The 21,654-nt window shown below is 37.6% G+C and overlaps 1 protein-coding gene across 3 annotated transcripts in view; it reads left to right on the top strand.

Annotated features, from left to right (window-relative positions):
- BOLL (boule homolog, RNA binding protein) overlaps positions 1-21,654 on the top strand; it is a 78,842-nt gene that overhangs the window by 47,647 nt on the left and 9,541 nt on the right. The window contains exon 11 of one of the 3 annotated variants that reach the window (XR_014830069.1): positions 16,526-16,661. The exons of 1 other annotated variant lie outside the window; for it this stretch is intronic. Coding sequence is in view for 1 of the 2 variants with exons in the window: in XM_021075731.2 (XP_020931390.1) it covers positions 16,526-16,549 (24 nt within the window). In the remaining variant the exon portion in view is untranslated. Of the gene's footprint in view, positions 1-16,525; positions 16,855-21,654 lie in introns of those variants that run through there. One more of the 3 variants, XM_021075731.2, reaches the window with a different exon arrangement.

Raw genomic sequence — 21,654 nt, 5'->3', positions numbered from 1 at the left:
CCCCTGTGATTTCCCTGGTGGCCTAGCAGTTAGAATATCCAGTGTTGTAGCTTGGGTCACTGCTGTGGCACTGGTTTGATCCCTGACCTGGGAATTTCTGCCTGCTGCAGTCACAGCCAAAAAAAAAAAAAGAGAGAGAGAGAAACCTACCCCACTATGGTCAATTAATCTTTGACAAAGACGGCAAGAATATACAATGGAGAAAAAAAATCTCTTCAGCAAGAGGTGTTAGGAAAGCGGGACAGCCACATGTAAATCAATGAAGTTAGAACACACCCTCATACCATAAACAAAAATAAATTCAAAATACCTTAAAGACTGAAATATATGAGGGAGTTCCTGCCATGGCTCGGCCATTAACGAACCCGACTAGTATCCATGAGGATGTGGGTTCAGTCCCTGGGCTCGCTCAGTGGGTCAGCAATATGGCATTGCCGTGAGCTGTGGTGTAGGTCGCAGACGCAGCTCAGATCTGGCATTGCTGCCGTAGGCCAGCAGCTACAGTTCCAGTTTGACCCCCAGCCCGGGAACCTCCATATGCCATGCATGCAGCCCTTAAAAAAAAAAAAAAAAAAAAAAAACCTAAATATACAAAATGACACCATAAAACTCCTAGAAGAAAACATAGGCAGGACATTCTCTGACATAAATCTTACCAATGTTTTCTTAGGTCAGTTTCCCAAGGCAATAGATACAAACAAATGGGGCCTAATCAAATTTACAAGCTTTTGTATAACAAGGGAAACCAAAAACAAAATGAAATACACAACCTACAAAAATATTTGCAAACGATGTGACTGAAAAGGGCTTAATTTCCAAATATACAAAGTTCATACAACTCAATAACAAAAAACAAACAACCCAATCAGAAAATGTTAGAAGACCTAAATAGATATTTCTCCAAAGACATACAGATGGCCAATAGGAACTTGAAAAGATGCTCAATGTCACTAATTATTAGAGAAATCCAAATGAAAACTACAATGAGGTACCCACTCACACCAGTCAGAATGCCCATTATTAAAAAGTCTACAAATAACAAATGCAGGCAAGGGTGTAGAGGAAGAGGAACTCTCCTGTGCTGTTGGTGGGAGTATAAACTGGTATAGCCACTATGGAAAACAGAAACTAAAAGCAGAGTTGCCACATGATCCAGCAGTCCCACTTCTGGGCATATATCTGGACAAAACTACAATTCAAAAAGATAGATGGGAGTTCCCGTCATGGCGCAGTGGTTAACGAATCCGACTAGGAACCATGAGGTTGCGGGTTCGGTCCCTGCCCTTGCTCAGTGGGTTAACGATCCGGCGTTGCCGTGAGCTGTGGTGCAGGTCACAGACGAGGCTCGGATCCTGCGTTGCTGTGCCTCTGGCATAGGCCGGTGGCTCCAGCTCCAATTCAACCCCTAGCCTGGGAACCTCCATATGCCGAGGGAGCGGCCCAAGAAATAGCAACAACAACAACAACAACAACAAAAGACAAAAAGACAAAAAGACAAAAAAAAAAAAAAAAGATAGATGCACCCCTCTGCTCATACTAGCACTATTCACATTAGCCAAGACATGGAAATGACCTAAATGTTCACTGACAGATGAATATTTAAAGAAGATGTGGAGATTTGGTATATATATACCACTATATATAGTGGTATTATAGTGGAAAACTTCTCAGCCAAAATGAAGAATGAGTTCCCATTGTGGCGCAGTGGTTAACGAATCCGACTAGGAACCATGAGGTTGCGGGTTCGATCCCTGCCCTTGCTCAGTGGGGTAACTATCCTTCGTTGCCATAGGCTGTGGTGTAGGTCGCAGATGCAGCTGGATCCCGCGTTGCTGTGGCTCTGGCGTAGGCTGACAGCTACAGCTCTGATTAGACCCCTAGCCTTGGAAACTCCATATGCCATAGGAGTGGCCCAAGAAATGGCAAAAAGACCAAAAAAAAAAAAAAATCTAAAAAAAAAAAAAGAAGAAGAATGAAATAATGCCATTTTCAGCAACATGGATGGACATTGAGATTATCATACTAAGTGAACTAAGAGAAAGACAAATATCATATGATATCACTTATATGTTGAATGTAAAATATGACACAGTAAACATATATATGAAACAGAAACAGACTAACAAACATAGAAAACAAACTTATGGTTACCAAAGGGGGTGCAGCAAGGAATAAATTAGGAATTTGGGATTAGGAGATATAAACTACTATGTATAAAACAGATAAACAACAAGGTCCTACTGCATAACACAGGGAAGTATATTCAGTATCCTGCAATGAACCATAATGGGAAGAATATGAAAAAGAGTATGTATATATATATATGTATGACTGAATCACTTTGTTGTACAACAGAAACCAATACAACCTTGTAAATGAACTCTAATTTTTAAAAACTTATAAAATTATACAGTTCTAACACAGTTCATTATACATTAATCATACCTCAAAAAAAGGACTAGAGGTATCAAAGAAGATTTTCATTGTAATTTAATGTTTACCTGGTAGTGATATGCAGGTTGCTGATAAACGGGCTGAGCTACCATCACAGGGGAACTAGATATAGAACGTGACTAAAGAGGAAAGCAAAACAGAAAAATTATTTTAGGCAAAATTTTAAAAAACAGTTTATAATAAAATTTATCCTGCATTGTTATCTAAATGTAGTCAACCTATGGTTTATGACTGAAAATATCATTTTCCCACTTCTTACTGATGTTATTACAACACCATTTTAAGTCTCTTAAAATTAGCACAGGTATTTCTACTTCCGTGTGGTTTTATTTCCATAGTAATGCTAAAACAACCACCAGGAAAGTTGCTTTTAGTCCAAAGATTATGGAAATATACTTCTAAGAGAATGTTTAGAGGAAAATGGCAGCCGGACTAAAGGTGACACTGCCTGTCTCCATTGTGGAAACCAGCAATATATAACGTTTACACAGCATTTAGAACTGAATGAGTAATCATATCTGATTTTGCTGCTTGATTTTGCTGATTTTCCCACTATTTACAAATAATCAACATCCTATTCCCCGTTATACATTTAAAATTAAAGCAAACACATTATTTATTAAACCATTTGTTATATTGTTTAATTAATTTGATATTTAAGTGAATTAAATTTATTATGTTTGAAGAAAGTGCATGTAAACATTTGATTATTCAAAGTAATACAGTAAACCCCAAACAGATTACTTAAAACCAGATCACTAATAAAACAAGCAAGTTGCACTACACAATAGGTAAAATGGGCTTTATTTATTTATCTTTTTTTGTCTTTTTGTCTTTTTCTGGGGCCACACTCATGGCATGTGGAGGCTCCCAGGCTAGGGGTCCAATCGGAGCTGTGGCCGCTAGCCTACACCACAACCACAGCAACGCTGGATCCTTAACCCACTGAGCAAGGCCAGGGATCAAACCTGCAACCTCAATTAACCACTGAGCCATGATGGCAACTCCTAAAATGGGCTTTAATGATAGCAATTAAATTTTAATTTTTAATGTGAGGTCTAATTTACATTGTTTTGTTTTAGAAAACAAAACTGAAGAAAACTGAAGAAAAGTATCATAGTTTTGTATAATTTTCAGAGTACCATGTGCTTAATAAAATTGTACCACAGATTAACGTTAGAAAATAATAATGGGATTTACTATATTAATAGATTAAAGGAGGAAAAAATAATAATCTCAGCAGATTAAGAAAAAGCAACTTAAAATTCAATACCATTTCATCATAAAAACTCTTAGTAAACAGAACAAAAAAGTAACTTCCTTAATTGATTTAGGGCAATAGTTCTCAACCAGATGGGACTTGGCCTCCCTTGGGAACGTTTGGTAATATTTTTGGCTTTCATAAATGTGGAGGGACTCCTTCCTTCTCTCCCCTATGGCCCATCCCAGGCACCAGCTTCACGCAGTCTCATCTCCTTGGTGATGTAGCATCCACGGCTCCTATGCCCCAAACCGGGCTGACAGTGAGCTGAGCTAGCTTTCTCTGTTAGCCCTTCCGAGAGCCACAGGTGGGTTCGGGTTCTGGGGCCCCACCACAGCAGAGGCAGTGCCTAAGAAGGCAGGTGCACATTCCCCAAAGAAGACCTGTGTGGCCCACTATGCAAGGATGCTTGAAGATGGAAAGAAATTTGATTCCTTCCAGGACAGATCATACCCTTCAGTTTGGTCTTCTGCAATTGTTTTTCTCCAAAAGATTGCTTGCTTTTCTGATGGGATTAAGATGGCAGAATAGAAGGACTGGAGCTCAACTGCTCTCCTAAAAACAACAAAATTTACAACCAAATACTGAGCAATCTTCACCCAAATGGACCAGAAACCTTCAAAAAGATATCCTACTCCAGAAGACAAAGAGGAGGCCACATCAAGAGGTAGGAGAGGCAATTACACGACATAAGCAACCCCATACCTCCCAGGTGGGAAGCCCCACAGACTGGAAACTAACTGGTTCACAGAGACTCACCTACAGGAGTGAGAGTTCTGAGCCACACATCAACCTCTCACATGTAGGGATCTGGCACTGGGAGAAAGAGCCCCCAGAGCATCTGGCATTGAAGGCCAGTGGGACTTGTGCACAGGAGATCCACGGGACTGGGGGAAATGGAGACCCCATTTTTAAAAGGCACACACAGACTTTCACGTGCACTGGGTCCCAGGGCAAAGCAAAGACTCCATGGGAATCTAGGTCAAACCTGACTGCAGTTCTTGGAGGACCTCCTGGGAAAACAGGGGTGAATGTGGCTTGTTGTGGGGGAAGGACATTGGAAGCAAAGCTCTTGGGAATAATCATCAGCATACCTTTCTCTAGAAATGGCTATTTTGGGAAAATCTGGCCCCACCCATCAGCACTGAGAAGCCCCAGGCCAAACAACAATCCAGGTGGGATCACAGCCCCACCCATCAGTATACAGGCTGCCTAATGACCCCTCAGGCACACAGCTGCCTCTAATCTCACCCAGAGACAAAACCCAACCCACCAGAGGGATAGGAATCAGCTCCACCTACCACTGGGCAGGCACCACTCCCTCCCATCAGGAAACCTACAGCAAGCCCCCCTGTACCAAATTCAGCCACAAGGGGGGCAGACACCAGAAGTAAGAGAGGCTACAACTCTATTATCTGTAAAAAGGTCACCACACCAAAAACCTATAAAAATTAAAAGACAGAGAACTAGACCGCAGATGAGGGAGAAAGAAAAAACCCCAGAAAACCAGCTAAGTGATGACCAGATTCTCAGCCTCCAGGAAAAAGACTTACACTGTTGATGCTGAAGATGATGCAAGACATTGGAAATAAACTGGAGGCAAAGATGGATAACTCACAGGAAACACTGAGCAAAGAGATACAAGATATAAAACTTAAGTAAGAAGAGATGCAAAATACAATATCCGAAATAAAAAACTCATTAGAAGAAGCCAACAGCAGAATATAAGAGGCAGAAGAACGAATAAGCGAGGTGGAAGACAGATTAGTGGAAAACACAGATATAGAACAGAAGAGAGAAAAAAGATTGAAAACAAATGAAGAGAGTCTCACAGGACTCTGGGACAATGTTAAATGCACCAACAACTGTATTATAGGGGTGCCAGAAGGAGAAGAGAGAAGGGGACAGAAAAACTATTGCAAGAGATAATAGCTGAAAACATGGGAAAGGAACCACTCACTCAAATCCAGGAAGCACAGCGAGTGCCATGTAAAATACACCCAAGGAGGAATACCCTGAGACACATATTAATCAAACGGACCAAAATTAAAGACAAAGAGAAAATCTTGAAAGCAGCTAGGGAAAAGAAACAAGTACCATACAAGGGAACCTCAATAAGGTTATCGGCAGATTTTTCAGCAGAAACTCTGCAGGCCAGAGGGAGTGGCATGATGAAAGGAAAAAACCTCCAACCAAGATTACTTTACCCAGCAAGGCTCTCATTCAGATTTGAAGGAGAAATCAAAACCTTCACAGAGGAGTTCACATCATGGCTCAGTGGTTAACGAATATGACTAGGAACCATGAGGCTGCAGGTTCAATCCCTGGCCTTGATCAGTGGGTTGGGGATCCGGCGTTGCTGTGAGCAGTGGTGTAGGTTGCAGACGCAGCTCGGATCCTGCATTGTGTGGCTCTGGCTTAGGCCGGTGGCTACAGCTCCAATTATACCCCTAGCCTGGGAACATCCATATGCCATAGGAATGGCCCAAGAAATGGCAAAAAGACACACACACACAAAAATTCACAGATAAGCAAAAGCTGAGAGAATTCAGCAACACTAAACCAACCTTACAACAAATACTAAAGGAACTTCTCTAGGCAGAAAAGAAAAGGCCACAACCATAAACAAAAATATGACAAATGAAAAGGCTCACCAGTAACAGTATATACACAGTAAAGATACGAAATCATCCATGCACAATTATGCCACCAAAATCAGAAATCTTGAGAAGAGGTGGGTACAAATGCAGGACACTGGAGATGCACTTGCAATTAAGAGACCAACAACTTAAAACAATCTCATATATATATATGGACTGTCATATCAAAACTTCAGAATAACTGCAAACCAAAAATCTACAATTCATACACAAAGAAAAATCAACTCAAATACAACACTAAAGATGGTCATCAAACCAGAAGAGGAGGGAACGAGAAAAGAAGGGAAGAAAAAAGAGCAACAAAAACAAATCCAAAGCAATTAATAAAATGGAAATAAGAACATACATATCAATAATTACCTTAAATGTTAATGGACTAAATGCCCCAACCAAAACACACAGACTGGCTGAATGGATACAAAAACAAGACCCATATATATGCTGTCTTCAAGAGACCCACTTCACTTCTAGGGACACACACGAATTGAACGTGAGAGGATGGAAGAAAATATTCCATGCAAACGGGAATCAAAAGAAAGCTGGAGTAGCAATACTCATATCAGACAAAATAGACTTTAAAATAAAGAATATTTTAAGGGACAAGGAAAGTCACTACGTAATGATCAAAGGATCAATCCAAGAAGAAGATATAACAATTTTAAATATCTACGCACCCAACATAGGTTCACCACAACATATAAAGCAACGGCTTACAACCTTAAAAGGACAGAGCCACAATAACACAATAACACTGGGGGACTCAACACCCCACTTACAGCAATGGACAGATCATCCAGACAGAAAATCAGTAAGGAAACACAGGCCCTGAAATGAAGCATTAGACCAGATGGACTTAATAGATATTTATAGGACATTCCATCCAAAAGCAACAGAATACACATTCTTCTCAAGTGCACATGGAACATTCTCTAGGATTGGTCACATCCTGGGCTACAAATCCAACCTCAGTAACTTTAAGAAAATTGAAATCATATCGAGCATCTTTTCCAACCACAACGCTATACAACTGGACATCAACAACAAGAAAAATATTGCAAAAAACACAAACACGGGACACTCAACAACATGCTACTGAACAACCAATGGATCACAGAAGACATCAAAGAGGAAATTAAAAAAATAACTAGCAACAAATGACTACGAAGATACGACACTCCAAAACCTATGGGATGCAGCAAAAGCCGTTCTAAGAGGAAAGTTTATAGCAATACAAGCCCATCTCAGGAAACAAGAAAAAGCCCAAATAAACAAGCTAACGTTACATCTAAAGCAGCTTGAGAGAGAAGAACAGACAAGACCTAAAGTTAGTAGAAGGAAGGAAATCATAAAGATCAGAGCAGAAATCAATGAAAAAGAAACAAAGAAAACCATAGAAAAGTGAAACGAAAAGCTAGTTCTTTGAAAAGATCAACAAAATTGATAAACCCTTAGACTTCTCAAGAAAAAAAGAGAGAGGACTCAAATCAATAAAATCAGAAACGAAAAAGGACAAGTAACAACGGACATCACAGAAATACAAAGGAACATAAGAGACTACTATTGCAACTATACGCCAATAAAATGGAAAACCTAGAAGAAATGGACAAATTCTTAGAAAGGTACAATCCTCCAAGACTAAACCAAGATGAAACAGAAAAGATGAACGGACCAATCACAAGAACTGAAATTGAAACTGTGATTAAAAAACTTCCAACAAACAGAAGTCCAGGACCAGACGGCTTCACAGGCGAATTCTATCAAACATTTAGAGAAGAGCTAACGCCTATCCTTCTGAAACTATTCCAAAAAATTGCAGAGGAAGGGATACTCCCAAACTCATTCTATGAGGTCACCATTACCCTGACACCAAAACCAAACAAAGATACCACACACAAAAAAAGAAAACTACAGGCCAATTTCACTGATGAACATCAATGCAAAAATCCTCAACAAAATACTAGCAAACCGCATCCAATAATACATTAAAAGGATTGTACATCATGATCAAGTGGGATTTATCCCAGGGGTGCAAGGGTTCTTCAATATCCACAAATCCATCAGTGTGATACACCACATTAACCAACTGCAGAATAAAAATCATATGATCCTCTCAATAGACGCTGAAAAAGCCTTTGACAAAATCCAACACCCATTTCTGATAAAAACCCTTCAGAAAGTGGGCAGAGCCGGAACCTACCTCCACATAATTAAGGCCGTATATGATAAACCCACAGCAAACATCATTCTCAATGGTGAAAAGCTGAAAGAATTCCCCCTGAGATCAGGAACAAGACAAGGATGTCCGCTCTCACCACTACTCTTCAACATAGTTCTGGAAGTCCTAGCCACAGCAATCAGAGAGGTAAAAGAGATAAAACGAATCCAAATTGGAAAGGAAGAAGTAAAACTATCACTATCTGCAGACGACATGATACTATACCTAGAAAATCCCAAGGACTCTACCAGAAAACTGTTAGCGTTCATCCATGAATTTTGCAAAATCACAGGATACAAAATTAATACACAGAAATCGATGGCATTTCTATATACTAACAATGAGAGAGCAGAAAGAGAAATTGGGGAAGCAATCCCCCGTTGATCATCAAACCAAAAGAATAAAATACCTAGGAGTAAACCTACTTAAAGAGATAAAAGACCTGTCCTCTGAAAACTGTAAGACACTGATGAATGAAATCAAAGATGACACAAATAGATGGAAAGATACTCCATGCTCGAGGATTGGAAGAGTCAATATTATCAAAATGGCTATATTACCCAAGAGAATCTACAGATTCAATGCAATCCCTATCAAATTACCAAGGACATTTTTCACAGAACTTGAACAACATATTTTAAAGTTTGTTTGGAAGCACAAAAGACCCAGGATAGCCAAAGACATCCTGAAAAAGAAAAATGGAGCTGGAGGAATCAGGCTCCCGGACTTCAGACTATACTACAAAGCAACAGTCATCAAAACCGTACGGTATTGGCACAAAGACAGAAATACAAATCAGTGGAACAGGATAGAAAGCCCAGAATTAAACCCATGCACCTACAGCCAACTAATCTATGACAAAGAAGGCAAGCACATACAATGGAGAAAGGACAGCTTGTTCAATAAGTGGTGCTGAGAAAACTGGACAGCCACATGGAAAAGAATGAAATTAGAACACTCTCTAACACCATACACAAAAATAAACTCAAAATGGATTAAAGACCTAGATATAAGACCAGACACTATAAAACTCTTAGAAGAAAACATAGGCCAAACACGCTCTGACATAAAGCACAGCAACATCTTCTCAGATCCACCTCTTAAGAGTCATGACAGTAAAAACAAAAATAAACAAATGGGACCTAATCAAACTGAAAAGTTTCTGCACAGCAAAGGAAACCCTAAACAAAACGAAAAGACAACCCACAGAATGGGAGAAAATCTTTGCAAGTGAATCAACTGACAAGGGATTAATCTCCAAAATTTATAAACAACTCCTACTGCTCAATACCAAAAAAAAAACAAACAACCCCATCAAAACAGACAGTTCTCCAAAGAAGCCATACAGATGGCCAAAAAACACATGAAAAGATGTTTGACATCACTCATTATTACAGAATTGCAAATTAAAACCACTATGAGGTACCACCTTATACCAGCCAGAATGGCCATCATCAGACAGTCTACAGACAAAGTGCTGGAGAGGGTGTGGAGAAAAAGGAACCCTATGACACTGTTGGTGGGATTGTAAACTGGTGCAACCACTGTGGAAAACAGTATGGAGATGCCTCAGAAAACTAAACATAGAACTACCATTTGATCCAGCAATCCCACTCCTGGGCATCTATCCAGAGAAAACCATGACTCACAAAGACACATGTACTCCAATGTTCATTGCAGCACTATTCACAATAGCCAAGACATGGAAACAACCTAAATGTCCATCGACAGAAGAGTGGATCAAGAAGATGTGGTACAAATACACAATGGAATATTACTCAGCCATTAAAATGAGTGAAATACCAGCATTTTTAGCAACATGGATGGACCTAGAAATTATCAGGCTAAGTGAAGTCAGCCATACAATGAGACACCAACATCAAATTCTATCACTGACATGTGGAATCTGAGAAAAGGATAGACTGAACTTCTTTGCAGAACAGATGCTGACTCACAGACATTGAAAAACTTAAGGTCTCCAGAGGAAACAGTTTGGGGGGTGGGGGGATGTGCTTGGGTTATGGGATGGAAATCCTGTGAAATTGGATTATTGTTATGATCATTATACAAATACAGATGTGGTAAATTCATTTGAGTAATAAAAAAAACTTAAATAAAATAAAAAATAAAAATAAATAAAAACAGTTGGAGTTCCCACTGTGTTGCAAAGGGTTGGGCTACATCTTGGGCATGCTGGGACGAAGGTTCAATCCCCAGCCTGGCACAGTGGGTTAAGTATCCAGCATTGCCACAGCTGCAGCATTGGTTGCAACTGCAGCTTGGATCTCTTGGCCCTGGGAACTCTATATGCCACAGGGCGGCCAAAAAGTAAAAGAAAAAAAAAAAAAAAACAAAAACACAGTTAACTTCTGTGTTAGAGTCACATTATTTCACTTGTAAGATAAATTTTTACAAGGAGGGATGTCTTTAGCTACCTACATGTTCCTAATCTAAGGGAGCTTTTGAGCCTTCCATTACTGGCTGAGGTTTTTCATAGGAGGCAGGTTGATGAGGAATATTACCAACCAGATATTGCAAATACAGTTTACCACATTAAGTAAACAAAACTTTCTACAGCAAACTTTTTTACAAATGTAATTTTCTATTAAAAACAAACAAAAAAAATAAAAAAACACTGATAGTCTCAATGTTAAAAAAAAAAGTTAAGGCCTTGGAAGTATTAAAAACAAACTTTTTAATATCGCAAGAAAGCTCTTTGTGCTTTTAAGATTTAGAAACCCAGAGTTCCCATTGTGGCACAGTGGTTAACAAATCCGACTAGGAACCACGAGGTTGAGGGTTCAGTCCCTGGCCTTGCTCAGTGGGTTAAGGATCCGGTGTTGCCCTGAGCTGTGGTGTAGGTCGCAGATGCGGCTCGGATCCTTCATTGCTGTGGCTGGGGTGCAGGCCAGCAGCTTCAGCTCTGATTCAACCCCTAGCCTGGGAACCTCCATATGCCGTGGGAAGTGGCCCTAGAAACAGCAAAAATAAATAAATAAATAAATAAATAAATAAATAAATAAATAAATAAATAAATAAATAAATAAAATAAAAACACTGATAGTCTCAATGTTAAAAAAAAGTTAAGGCCTTGGAAGTATTAAAAACAAACTTTTTAACATCACAAGAAAGCTCTTTGTGCTTTTAAGATTTAGAAACCCAGAGTTCCTGTCGAGGCGCAGTGGTTAACGAATCCGACTTGGAACCATGAGGTTTCAGGTTTGATCCCTGGCCTCACTCAGTGGGTTAAGGATCCAGCGTTGCTGTGAGCTGTGGTGTAGGTCACAGACACAGCTAAGATCGAGCGTTGCTGTGGCTTTGGCAGAGGCCGGCGGCTACAGCTCTGATTAGACCCCTGAGCCTGGGAACCTCCATATGCTGTTGGTGCAGCCCTAGAAAAGACAAAAAAAAAAAAAAAAGATTTAGAAACTCAACTTTTTGACAGCAAAACAAAGTACTGTGTAAATTTAATATAAACACTATGGTAACTAGTGCACAAACACTTATCTTCTTATATATGTAAGCATATAACCTGGTTAATCCCTGTTCTTTGTAGTCTCAGAAGCATTGGTATCAATAGCTGCTTAGTTTCATCTTAAGTGTCTATTAAACTCATAATTTCTGATTTTGATTTTAATCAAGTTGAATCCAATATATTTAAAAGTAATAATTTATTTCTGCAATATATAGTATACACACTCTTTGAATTTAAAACATCTTAACATTTTCTTCCAAAGATTTTCTCAAGTTCTTATCCAGAAATTTTTTCCCAGCCTGAATAGTGTAAACCCCCGGGGTTAACAAACTTTCTGTAAAGGGCCCAATAGTAAGTATTTTAAGCTTTGTAGGCCACATGCTCTCTAGCTCAACTATTCAATGCTGCTATTATAGCTTAAAAACAACCATAGATAGGTATAAACAATAACTGTGTGTTCCAGTAAAATTTTATTTACAAAAACAGGTGATAGGGCAAATTCAGCCTGCAGGCCACAGTGTTACAACCCTTGGTTAACCCATTATCAGGTTCATGTATCCTCTTACAGTACAATGTGAAATATAGTACAAATGTTTTGGTTTTATTTCCATTTTTAATCAATTTTTAATCTAACATGGATTATTTAACCCTTAGCCTCTGGACTGCTTTAATTTTACATTATCCATAAACTCTTACCAGTGAAAGTACTTAAATCAATGTTGGGGAAGTGTGAATAAGGATAATTTTGAGGTAATTGTTAATTACTGTTTAAGGATAGGTGTTAGTTGATACAGTAAATTTTGTAATTTTATGGAGGAAAATCTATCTCAGTGGGTGGCACATTTTATTTGCGTATCCAATTATGTGTTTCCATTCTTAGTTTGAACACCTAATTTCCCTCTCATTCTGATTTTGTTGTTCTCTCTGATTAAATATTTTCCCTCCTTTTACCCCATCTTTCTTTCTTTCCTCTTAGCATCCATATTACTTGGATGAGCATCTTACTTTCACAACCTAAGATTCAACTCATCAAACCTTAATACCTTACAAAATTGTTTCCTGAACATGTTTTTGGATGACATCTTTCCTCACTTTGAAGACACAGGATAATAAGCAATAGGATTTTGTATTCCTCACTTCACTAATAATATTTTAACTTTATCTGTGTTAGAAAGTCATGAAAAAGGAGTATAGGGTATCTTTTTCACTCATATGAAGTTATTGTTCCTTCAGTCCTGAGATCTAGTCAAATCACTTATCTAATATTTATTGCCAAGATTTGATAATTATTAGTCAAAACCCAAGGATGTTGTCCTAGTTCTTGTCCTCTTAAGTTCTCTTTAATTCAATACTGTCAACTAGGCCATGCTCAAATGTTATTAATTCTCATATGTGGCTCTCTTTCCTTGCATTCTGTTTGATCTTGCAGTATCTCTTTCAAAAAATACATTTCTCTTTTACCAGCTGCTAATCACGGCATGAGTGTCTGCCCTCTAAATTGTCTTCTAAGGGAGTTTTCCTGTTTTCTTCTGCATTTTAGTAGTGTTTAATAGTGACTCTGACCCTAGTGCTTTGCTTCTCTTCCTATTTTAACCCAAAAAACACCTGAATGGATGGTTATTACCTCCTCAAGCTGAAAATCATGAATACATAATTTCTTATGTTTTATTTTCAGAATCCTCACCTCTTACATGTTAGTTTGCCCATCTTCCTTATCCTCTGAAACGAAAACAATACCAGTGATTTTTCTGACTTCTTAAGGCTACATGGTCTATTTATACTGTTTTGTGTCCTTTTCTCAGCTCAATGATGTGCTAAAAATAATTTATTCATTTCTTTTTCCACTGCCAAATCACTTTTCCAAGTTCTATTATTACCTAACCAGTTTACTGTATTATTTCTTCAAGATTTCTCTGAGCTTCAGTTTCCATCCTTTAGTCATACATAAAATCCGAATTGTTGTTTAATCTGAAGTTATTTTCCTTCTTATCCCTTTCATCAACTCTTATCCACATCCCTAACAAATTCCTTGCCATTACATATTATATTCTCCCTTCAATATTCCTATAATTATCAACCTAAATTATTCACATATAACTATTTATATTTTTTTTCTTTGAGCTATAATGAAGTTAGTAATGCTCCTATTCTCTCTAGGGATATTGACCCTTCAACCAAACAGTTCCACATACAAAGAATAGTTTAATTTCACTTCTCTAATTTTCCTGAGAGAACCAGAGCATATTACCTGTAAGCTATGAGAAGTGGATTAAGCATGAGCTGTATATTGCCATTTTCTAAATATTTGTTGAGCACCTACCATGTGCTAGCTAGCATTCTAGCCACTAAGAATACAGCAGTTCATGATATTAAGTGGTACTAGACAATATTAAACAGGCCAGAGAAGTCCTAACCAGTCTATAGCGTTTAGCAGACTAGATATGTCTGAAGCCCCAGAGTCATGCTGTTCCCAACACGGTAACCACTAGCCACAAGAGGCTAGTTCAATTTTATTTTATTTTATTTTATTTTTGTCTTTTTAGGGCCGCACCTATGGCATATGGAGGTTCCCATGCTAGAGGTTGAATTGGAGCTACAGTTGCCGGCCTAGGCCACAACCACGGCAACGTGGGATCTGAGCTGCGTCTCCGACCCATACCACAGCTCACAGCAACGCCAGATCCTTAACCCACTAAGCAATGCCAGGAATCAAACCTGCGTTCTCATGGATGCTAGTCAGATTCATTTCCACTGAGCCATGATGGGAATCAAACCTGTGCCACTGCAGTGACAACACTGGATCCTTAACCCACTAAGCCACACAGAAACTCCAATCCCGTCATCTGTTGATGGGCATTATGCTTGTTGTTTGGCTATTGTGAATATTGCTATTAATATTGGTGCACATGTATCTTTTCAAATTAGTGTTTTCTCTTTTTTTCTGGATGTATACCGAAGAGTAGAATTGCTGGGTCATATGGTAGTTCTATTTTTAGTTTTCTAAAAAACCTCATACTGTTTTCCATGGTGGCTGTGCCAGCTTACATTCCCACCAACAGTGTACAAGGGTTCCCTTTTCTCCACATCCCTGCTAACATTTGTTATTTGTTGATTTTTTTGAGATAGTCATTCTGACTGGTGTGGGTGATATCTCATTGTGGTTTTGATTTGCACTTCTGTAATAGTTAGCAATGCTGAGTTTCTTTTCACATGCCTGTCTCCATCTGTATGTCTTTGGAGAAGTGTCTGTTCAAGTCTTCTGCTCATTTTTTGACTGGATTGTTTTTTGATAGTGAGTCGTAAGAGCTGTTTGTATATTTTGGATATTTAACCCCTTGTCAAGTCGCATGATCTGCAAATATTTTTTCCCATTCTGTAGATGTTTTTTCTTTTTTTTTTTTTTGATAATTTACTTTGCTGTGCAGAAGTTTTTAAGTTTAATTAGGTCCCACTTGTTTATTTTTGCTTTTATTTCTTTTGCCTTGTTGACTGATCCAAAAGAAATATTGCTTCATTTATGTCTAAGAGTGTTTTGCCTACGTTCTCTTCTAGTAGTTTTACAGTTTCATGTCTTACATTTAGGTCGTTAAACCTCTTTGAGTATGATTTTGTGTATGGTGTGAGGATATGTTCTAACTTCAATGATTTACATGTGGCTGTCCAATTTTCCCAGAACCACTTGTTGAAGCCACATTTCAAGTGCTAAGTAGTCCCATGTGGCTAGAGACTTACCACATTTGACAGTATAGATATAGGAGGTTTCCATCAACACAGAAATTTCTGTCAGATAGTAGTTGCTCTAGAGAAATTGGAACAAATATGGAAAATTTTGAGCCCATCCAAAAATTTTAAAATATGTCATAGGACAACTTGGTTCCCTAAATTAGGAGCTGACCTATGCCCAAAGTGCCAAAAAGGTAGTAGGAACTAGGTTATTTCTTTGGTCTAAATGAATATTAACCAAAAAATGCTCAAGATGACACAGATATATGGAATTACTCTGTATTATATGACATGGGTACCTAAATGTCTGTCCTGCCAGTGCCAACCTGAAGAGTACTTTTTGGGTTTTAGGTAGTTTTTAAAATAGCCTTCTGCTAATCTCTATTCCTGTTTTAAAAACTCACCTAATGTTTTCAAAACAGAAGGAATGTTTAACTCACTAGTTTCTCTGTTGACCTGTTCTTCATTGAAGCATTTATACTGTGACACTAGACTAGAGATTGTATAAAATAGATTGTAAGCTCTAAGAGAGCAGAGAGTAAGCCTTTCCTGAGCTCTGGACCCCTCCTAATCTCTACCTTCTTGCTTCTTAACACTCTAATATAATTAGTACCACGTGTTCTGCTACAAGTATTTAGTAAGTATTCATTGATGTCCTACACTCATCTATTCTAATTCTTACTCTTTTCTTCCATTCAGTCTTTCTGATCTGTATTTTCTTTCTCTTTACTTAACAGACAGTGTGGAGCGTTCACTATTAAGACAATTGGGCAGCTCTAGTCCAACTCAACTGATTTCTTGTCCAATGATCCTTGTGTGGCCGAGATCCAGCTTCAACGAACCGGCTAGAAGCTGCCCGTTGTGAAATTTAGGGTTAGTTAATACCTCACCATACTTCATTATTCCACAATAAGCTGTCTAAATTTGATGCAGTTTGCTTTTTCAGCTGTTCCACAAAATTATCAGGTAGATGTGGCATGTTGGTTTTTTTAATGTGTATTCTAACTGTAGTGACATTTTCTACAACATGTTTTATCCATTCCATAAATAATAATCACATTGGGAATAGTGAGGTGTCCTTCATTTTCTCTGCTTTGTATTATTTATTTTCCTCTCAGTCTTCTGGAAGTTATGTTTCATATTCTTTGCTTTTATTTTAATATTTAAGATGAGAGTCATTTCTAATTCTAGTAGAATTTTTAATACTTTCATACCTTTTAGCATATATTATATTTAATCTTAATGATTCTGTTTTACCTCTTTGCTATTTTGTCATTTTTGTCCATTTTTCTGTTACTGCTACCTCTTATTCAACTTTGCTTCTACCATGGTTTTCAGAATTTAAATAGTATTTATACTTCTTTTTTTATAGCATTTTCCAAACATCAGAAATACCATGAACATGATCAGTATTCTTTCTTTTTCATATGATTAATTTGACGATAATAAATTTTTCCCTAATATTTGAAATAATGCTCTAGCCTTCCTATAACATAAGCCATTTGGTACCAAATTTTATATAATATGGATCACTTCATGGTATTGTTTTGATAAAAGAAGGGATCACCTCTGACATGATCCCATAGTATTGACAGACATTTAATTGTATTTTAGTATTCTTTAAATGCTTTTTTCTTTTTTTTGTCTTTTTGTCTTTTCTAGGGCCACACCCCTGGCATATGGAGGTTCCCAGGCTAGGGGTCCAAGCAGAGCTGTAGCCACCGGCCTACGCCACAGCCAAGTCTGCGACCTGTGCCACAGCTCACAGCAACGCCGGATCCTCAACCCACTGAGCAAGGCCAGGGATTGAACCCGCAGCCTCATGGTTCCCAGTCGGATTCGTTAACCACTGAGCCACGACGGGAACTCCTGAATGCTTTAATCTTTTGACCTTTTCTCCTTATGTTTTACCAGTATATTCAATTATATATGTCATCAGTTCTTAAAAGGACAGTTATTTCCATAAAAAACAAAACTCTTTCTTATAACAAAGGAACACTTTAAATTCTGATTCTAAAGCCAATCTTATTATAAAATTGGAAAATAAGTGGGGAGGAAAAGCTGTTGTTCAGAATTTTATTTGTAATATGAAAAAAAATCCTTCTTCAATCTTTTTGCAATTCTGTCACTGACCACCTAATTTTAGGAGGTAAGGGGAAAAGTCATAAATATTGACATTACCCTAATAAATCTCTTTCCTCTATTATTCCATGCCCAAATATATTCCATGCTCAATAGCAACAGAAATAATAAGAGTTGGACCCCAGAGTTTTTCCTGTTAAGTCAAATAGAGTGTTTCTTTTGAAACCATGGTGAATATGTTTGCCAGTCAAATGGTTTCATGAGAATAGTAGGGCCATATAAATATATACTAGCATACAAGGATCCCATGTACATTAATTATTCTGCTTTTAGAAATGTAAAAAGACTAAAGTCCAACAATGAAATTTCAAAATTTCTGTAAGTAAAAATTATTAACCACTGGTATTAGAGATCTTCTTTTAATAGTACTATCCTTGAGAAAGAAAAAAGTTAAATGTTTTGATTTTCAAAATATTAAACGTGATGCTAAACAAATTCTGGACTGTTAATAAAAATTAATGATGTATTATTGGATGAGGAATTTTGCTAAATTGTAGACATCCAAGTGTGTTTTTCCACAGAACTATATAGATTATATGCATGCACACATATAATATATATACATAATATGCATACTGACATATACACATTTTACATATATACAGGCATATAAAATTCATACAAATAGACCTTCTTACAATTTAGCCTTCTTTTGAGAAGCTAATCGAACCTGTGGAATTTATTGCAGCCTAAATATATGGAGGACATCCTCAACCTTTTTCATGGCCTAGCTTGATAGCCCAAACATGTTTTTCTAAAAACAGGGAATTCCCATTGTGGCACAGTGGGTTATGAACCTGACTAGTAGCCATGAGGATGTGAGTCCCCTGGCCTCATTCAGTGAGTTAAGGATTCAGCGTTGCTGTGATCTGTAGTGTAGGTCTCAGCTGTGGCTTGAATCTGACATTGTTGTGGCTGTGGTGTAGACTAGCAGCTGCAGCTCCAATTCAGCCCCTACCCTGGGAACTTCCATATGCTGCACGTGCAGCCCTAAAATGCATAAATAAATAATAAAACAGATCGAGAGGAAGAAAATTTTCCTTACATAGACTAAAGCTAATTTTATTTTTTCTTTTCTGTAGTATATCTTCTATAGATAAGTTTGAAAAGAAATTTTTACTTCCTTAGTACCCATTTGGAAAGGCCAATTTTAAGACATCTGCAATTCACTCTGTTATAGATTGAAATGGGTAATGCATATATTAGTACCTGTATGAGAATCACAAGGTAATAACTTTATAGCCTCTTTTCCCAAAATCTCTAATACAATCAGAGATAGAAAGATGGTAGCATGTCAAAAGATAAAATACCTTGGAAAATCAAGACTTTGACTTCCTCTGTCAGCTGATTTCAGAAGGATAACTTATAAAAAGGGGTATGATTTAGTTTATAACATTGCTTTATAAATTTCTGCCAATAATGGCAGTACAGTATTTTCAAACACATTTATACATGATAAACCCCCATATGTTAGGAATGTTTCCTGGATTTATGCTATATTTAACTATAAAATAATGAACTGGGGCCCCCAAAATTCTGTTTTTCCAGAAGCAGTGCTTGGATAGTATTAGAATACAGAATCAAAGGACTAGAAAAAAACTTAGGATGGGTATCTAATTCAACTTTTATGTCATGCTTCAACATGCACTATTGTAATAATAGTAAATTGCTGGACCCTGGACCTATACCTTGACTAAAATGTACTCTGAAGTCCCTCTAGACTTCAGGAGGAAAGGGCCAAATTATACACAAAGGATGGATATAATATTCATAATTGGTGCTATTTCTTTCAACTCTATTCAGTTTTCATTCCTAAATATAAATTCCTAAAAATATGCTATCAGCTTCTACACTTTTCACGTTGAATACCACTCTCTGATTAGCTAAGTTATTGCTGTTGTTGGACCTGCCATGAGTGCTTCTGTATCTCTGCTTTTATATACTGCATAATTTTGCTAATGTTTTCTGCATCCTCCTGGTTTCTCCCAGAAATTGAGTACCATTTAAGATCACTTGTATTATTTCACATTGTCATTATTTCATTTCTCCTTTCCTTGTAACATAATCCTTCAATTTTCTATATAGTTGATTCATGGTTATCTTGATGTTACCTACTTTCTGACCTGTCAAAATCTGAAAATATTAAATAGAAGGTATAGATTTCAAACTAGTGAAATAACAGATTAAGGATTTCTCATTTTACCATTCTTTTTAGGCATGGTACTTAAAATATTATCAACTAATATAATGCCAAGCCTGATTGTATCAAAGTAAAGATACACAACAACAGTATGAATAGTCATTAAGACATTTTGGCTAGTGAGAGATAGCATATTGACATCTGACTTTTTTTTTCTGCTTTTCGGGGCCACACCCACGGCATATAGAAGTCCCCAGGCTAGGGGTCAAATTGGAGCTACAACTGCCGGCCTATGCCACAGCCACAGCAAAGCAGGATCCAAGCTACATCTGCACCCTACACCACAGCTCACGGCAATGCTAGAGCCCAGATCCACTGAGGGAGGCCAAGGATCAAACCTGCAACCTCACGGATTCTAATCGGAGTCGTTTCCACTGCGCCACAATGGGAACTCCTGACTTATTTTTAAAACATGTAATTTAAAAACTTTCCATCTACTGATTTGTCAGTTGTCCACATTTGATATGTATATCTTAGTTAAAAGAAGCCAATACTTGATTATTTACTAATATTTTGGTGCATGATTTTCTTAGTGAAGCTAGTATGTTCACCTTAGTTTTGTATTTCTGTCAAGGTGTATACTTATAAGTAATGGTCATTTAGTGTTTTTCTGAAGGTGATATGAGTCATAAACATCTTAGTACACTTTCTCCCCTTTGGAAATAAGGGGCATAAGAAGCTACACCTCTCTATGTAGGGACTGAAGTCCTTCTCTTCCTCCCTTGCCAAGTCTTTTCCTCAGTTCAGCCCTCTACTTGTTGGTTTTTGTTCCTCATCAGAAAAAACTTGGGGGACCCTAGATCCTAACACTCCTTTGGGGTGTATGTACCTACAAGATTCCAATATGCTTTTAGGCCTAAAGAATTTCTAAAAAGAGGATTTTTTACTATACTTACTTTTTTCTTCATTTCTTCCCTCATGGAATAGAGAGGGTAAAATACAACAACTCTGAAAGTTTTTCTTTCCTGGGAAAAATAGCACTTCTGAGAAGATGGTAGGTTTGTTTTGTTTTTTTTGGGGGGGTGTGTTATTTTGTTATATAAAGAGAGCCAAGTATAAAGGCTTCAAATAAATGTCTCAAAGTTCTTAGCATTTATTTTCCTCCCATTACTTACCATGAACAAGTTTTGTGGTATTCCCTCTAGATCTTTGTCTTTAATAGATTTCAGTGCTTCTTGCAGTTTTTTCCTTTAGAAAATTACAAGTAAAAATCAAATTATGGTTAACCCTTAAACAGCACCAACACACGCATACACACACGTACACACAGTAAAAAATCTGATTATAAAACCTAATCAGCCCTTCATATCCACCATTCTATATCTGTGGTTCCTCCCTGGTTCCTTATTTGCAGATTCAACCAAACCATGAATTATGTAGTACTATAGTTCATATTTATTGGGAAAAAAAATCTGCCTATAAGTGAACCTGCACAATTCAAACCTCTGTGTGGTTCAAAGGTAACTGTGTATTCTTCCTGTCCCATGAATTCCCTAAGCCTACCAGTTATCCCCTTTCAATATG

Source organism: Sus scrofa, chromosome 15, assembly GCF_054392235.1.
Source record: "Sus scrofa isolate SSC_HxYL_T2T_F1_AM1 chromosome 15, Sscrofa_HxYL_maternal_Yorkshire_Landrace_v2.0, whole genome shotgun sequence".
NCBI lineage: Eukaryota > Metazoa > Chordata > Mammalia > Artiodactyla > Suidae > Sus > Sus scrofa.
The sequence above is the reverse complement of the archived record's forward strand: the minus strand, read 5'-3'. Positions and strand labels throughout refer to the sequence as shown.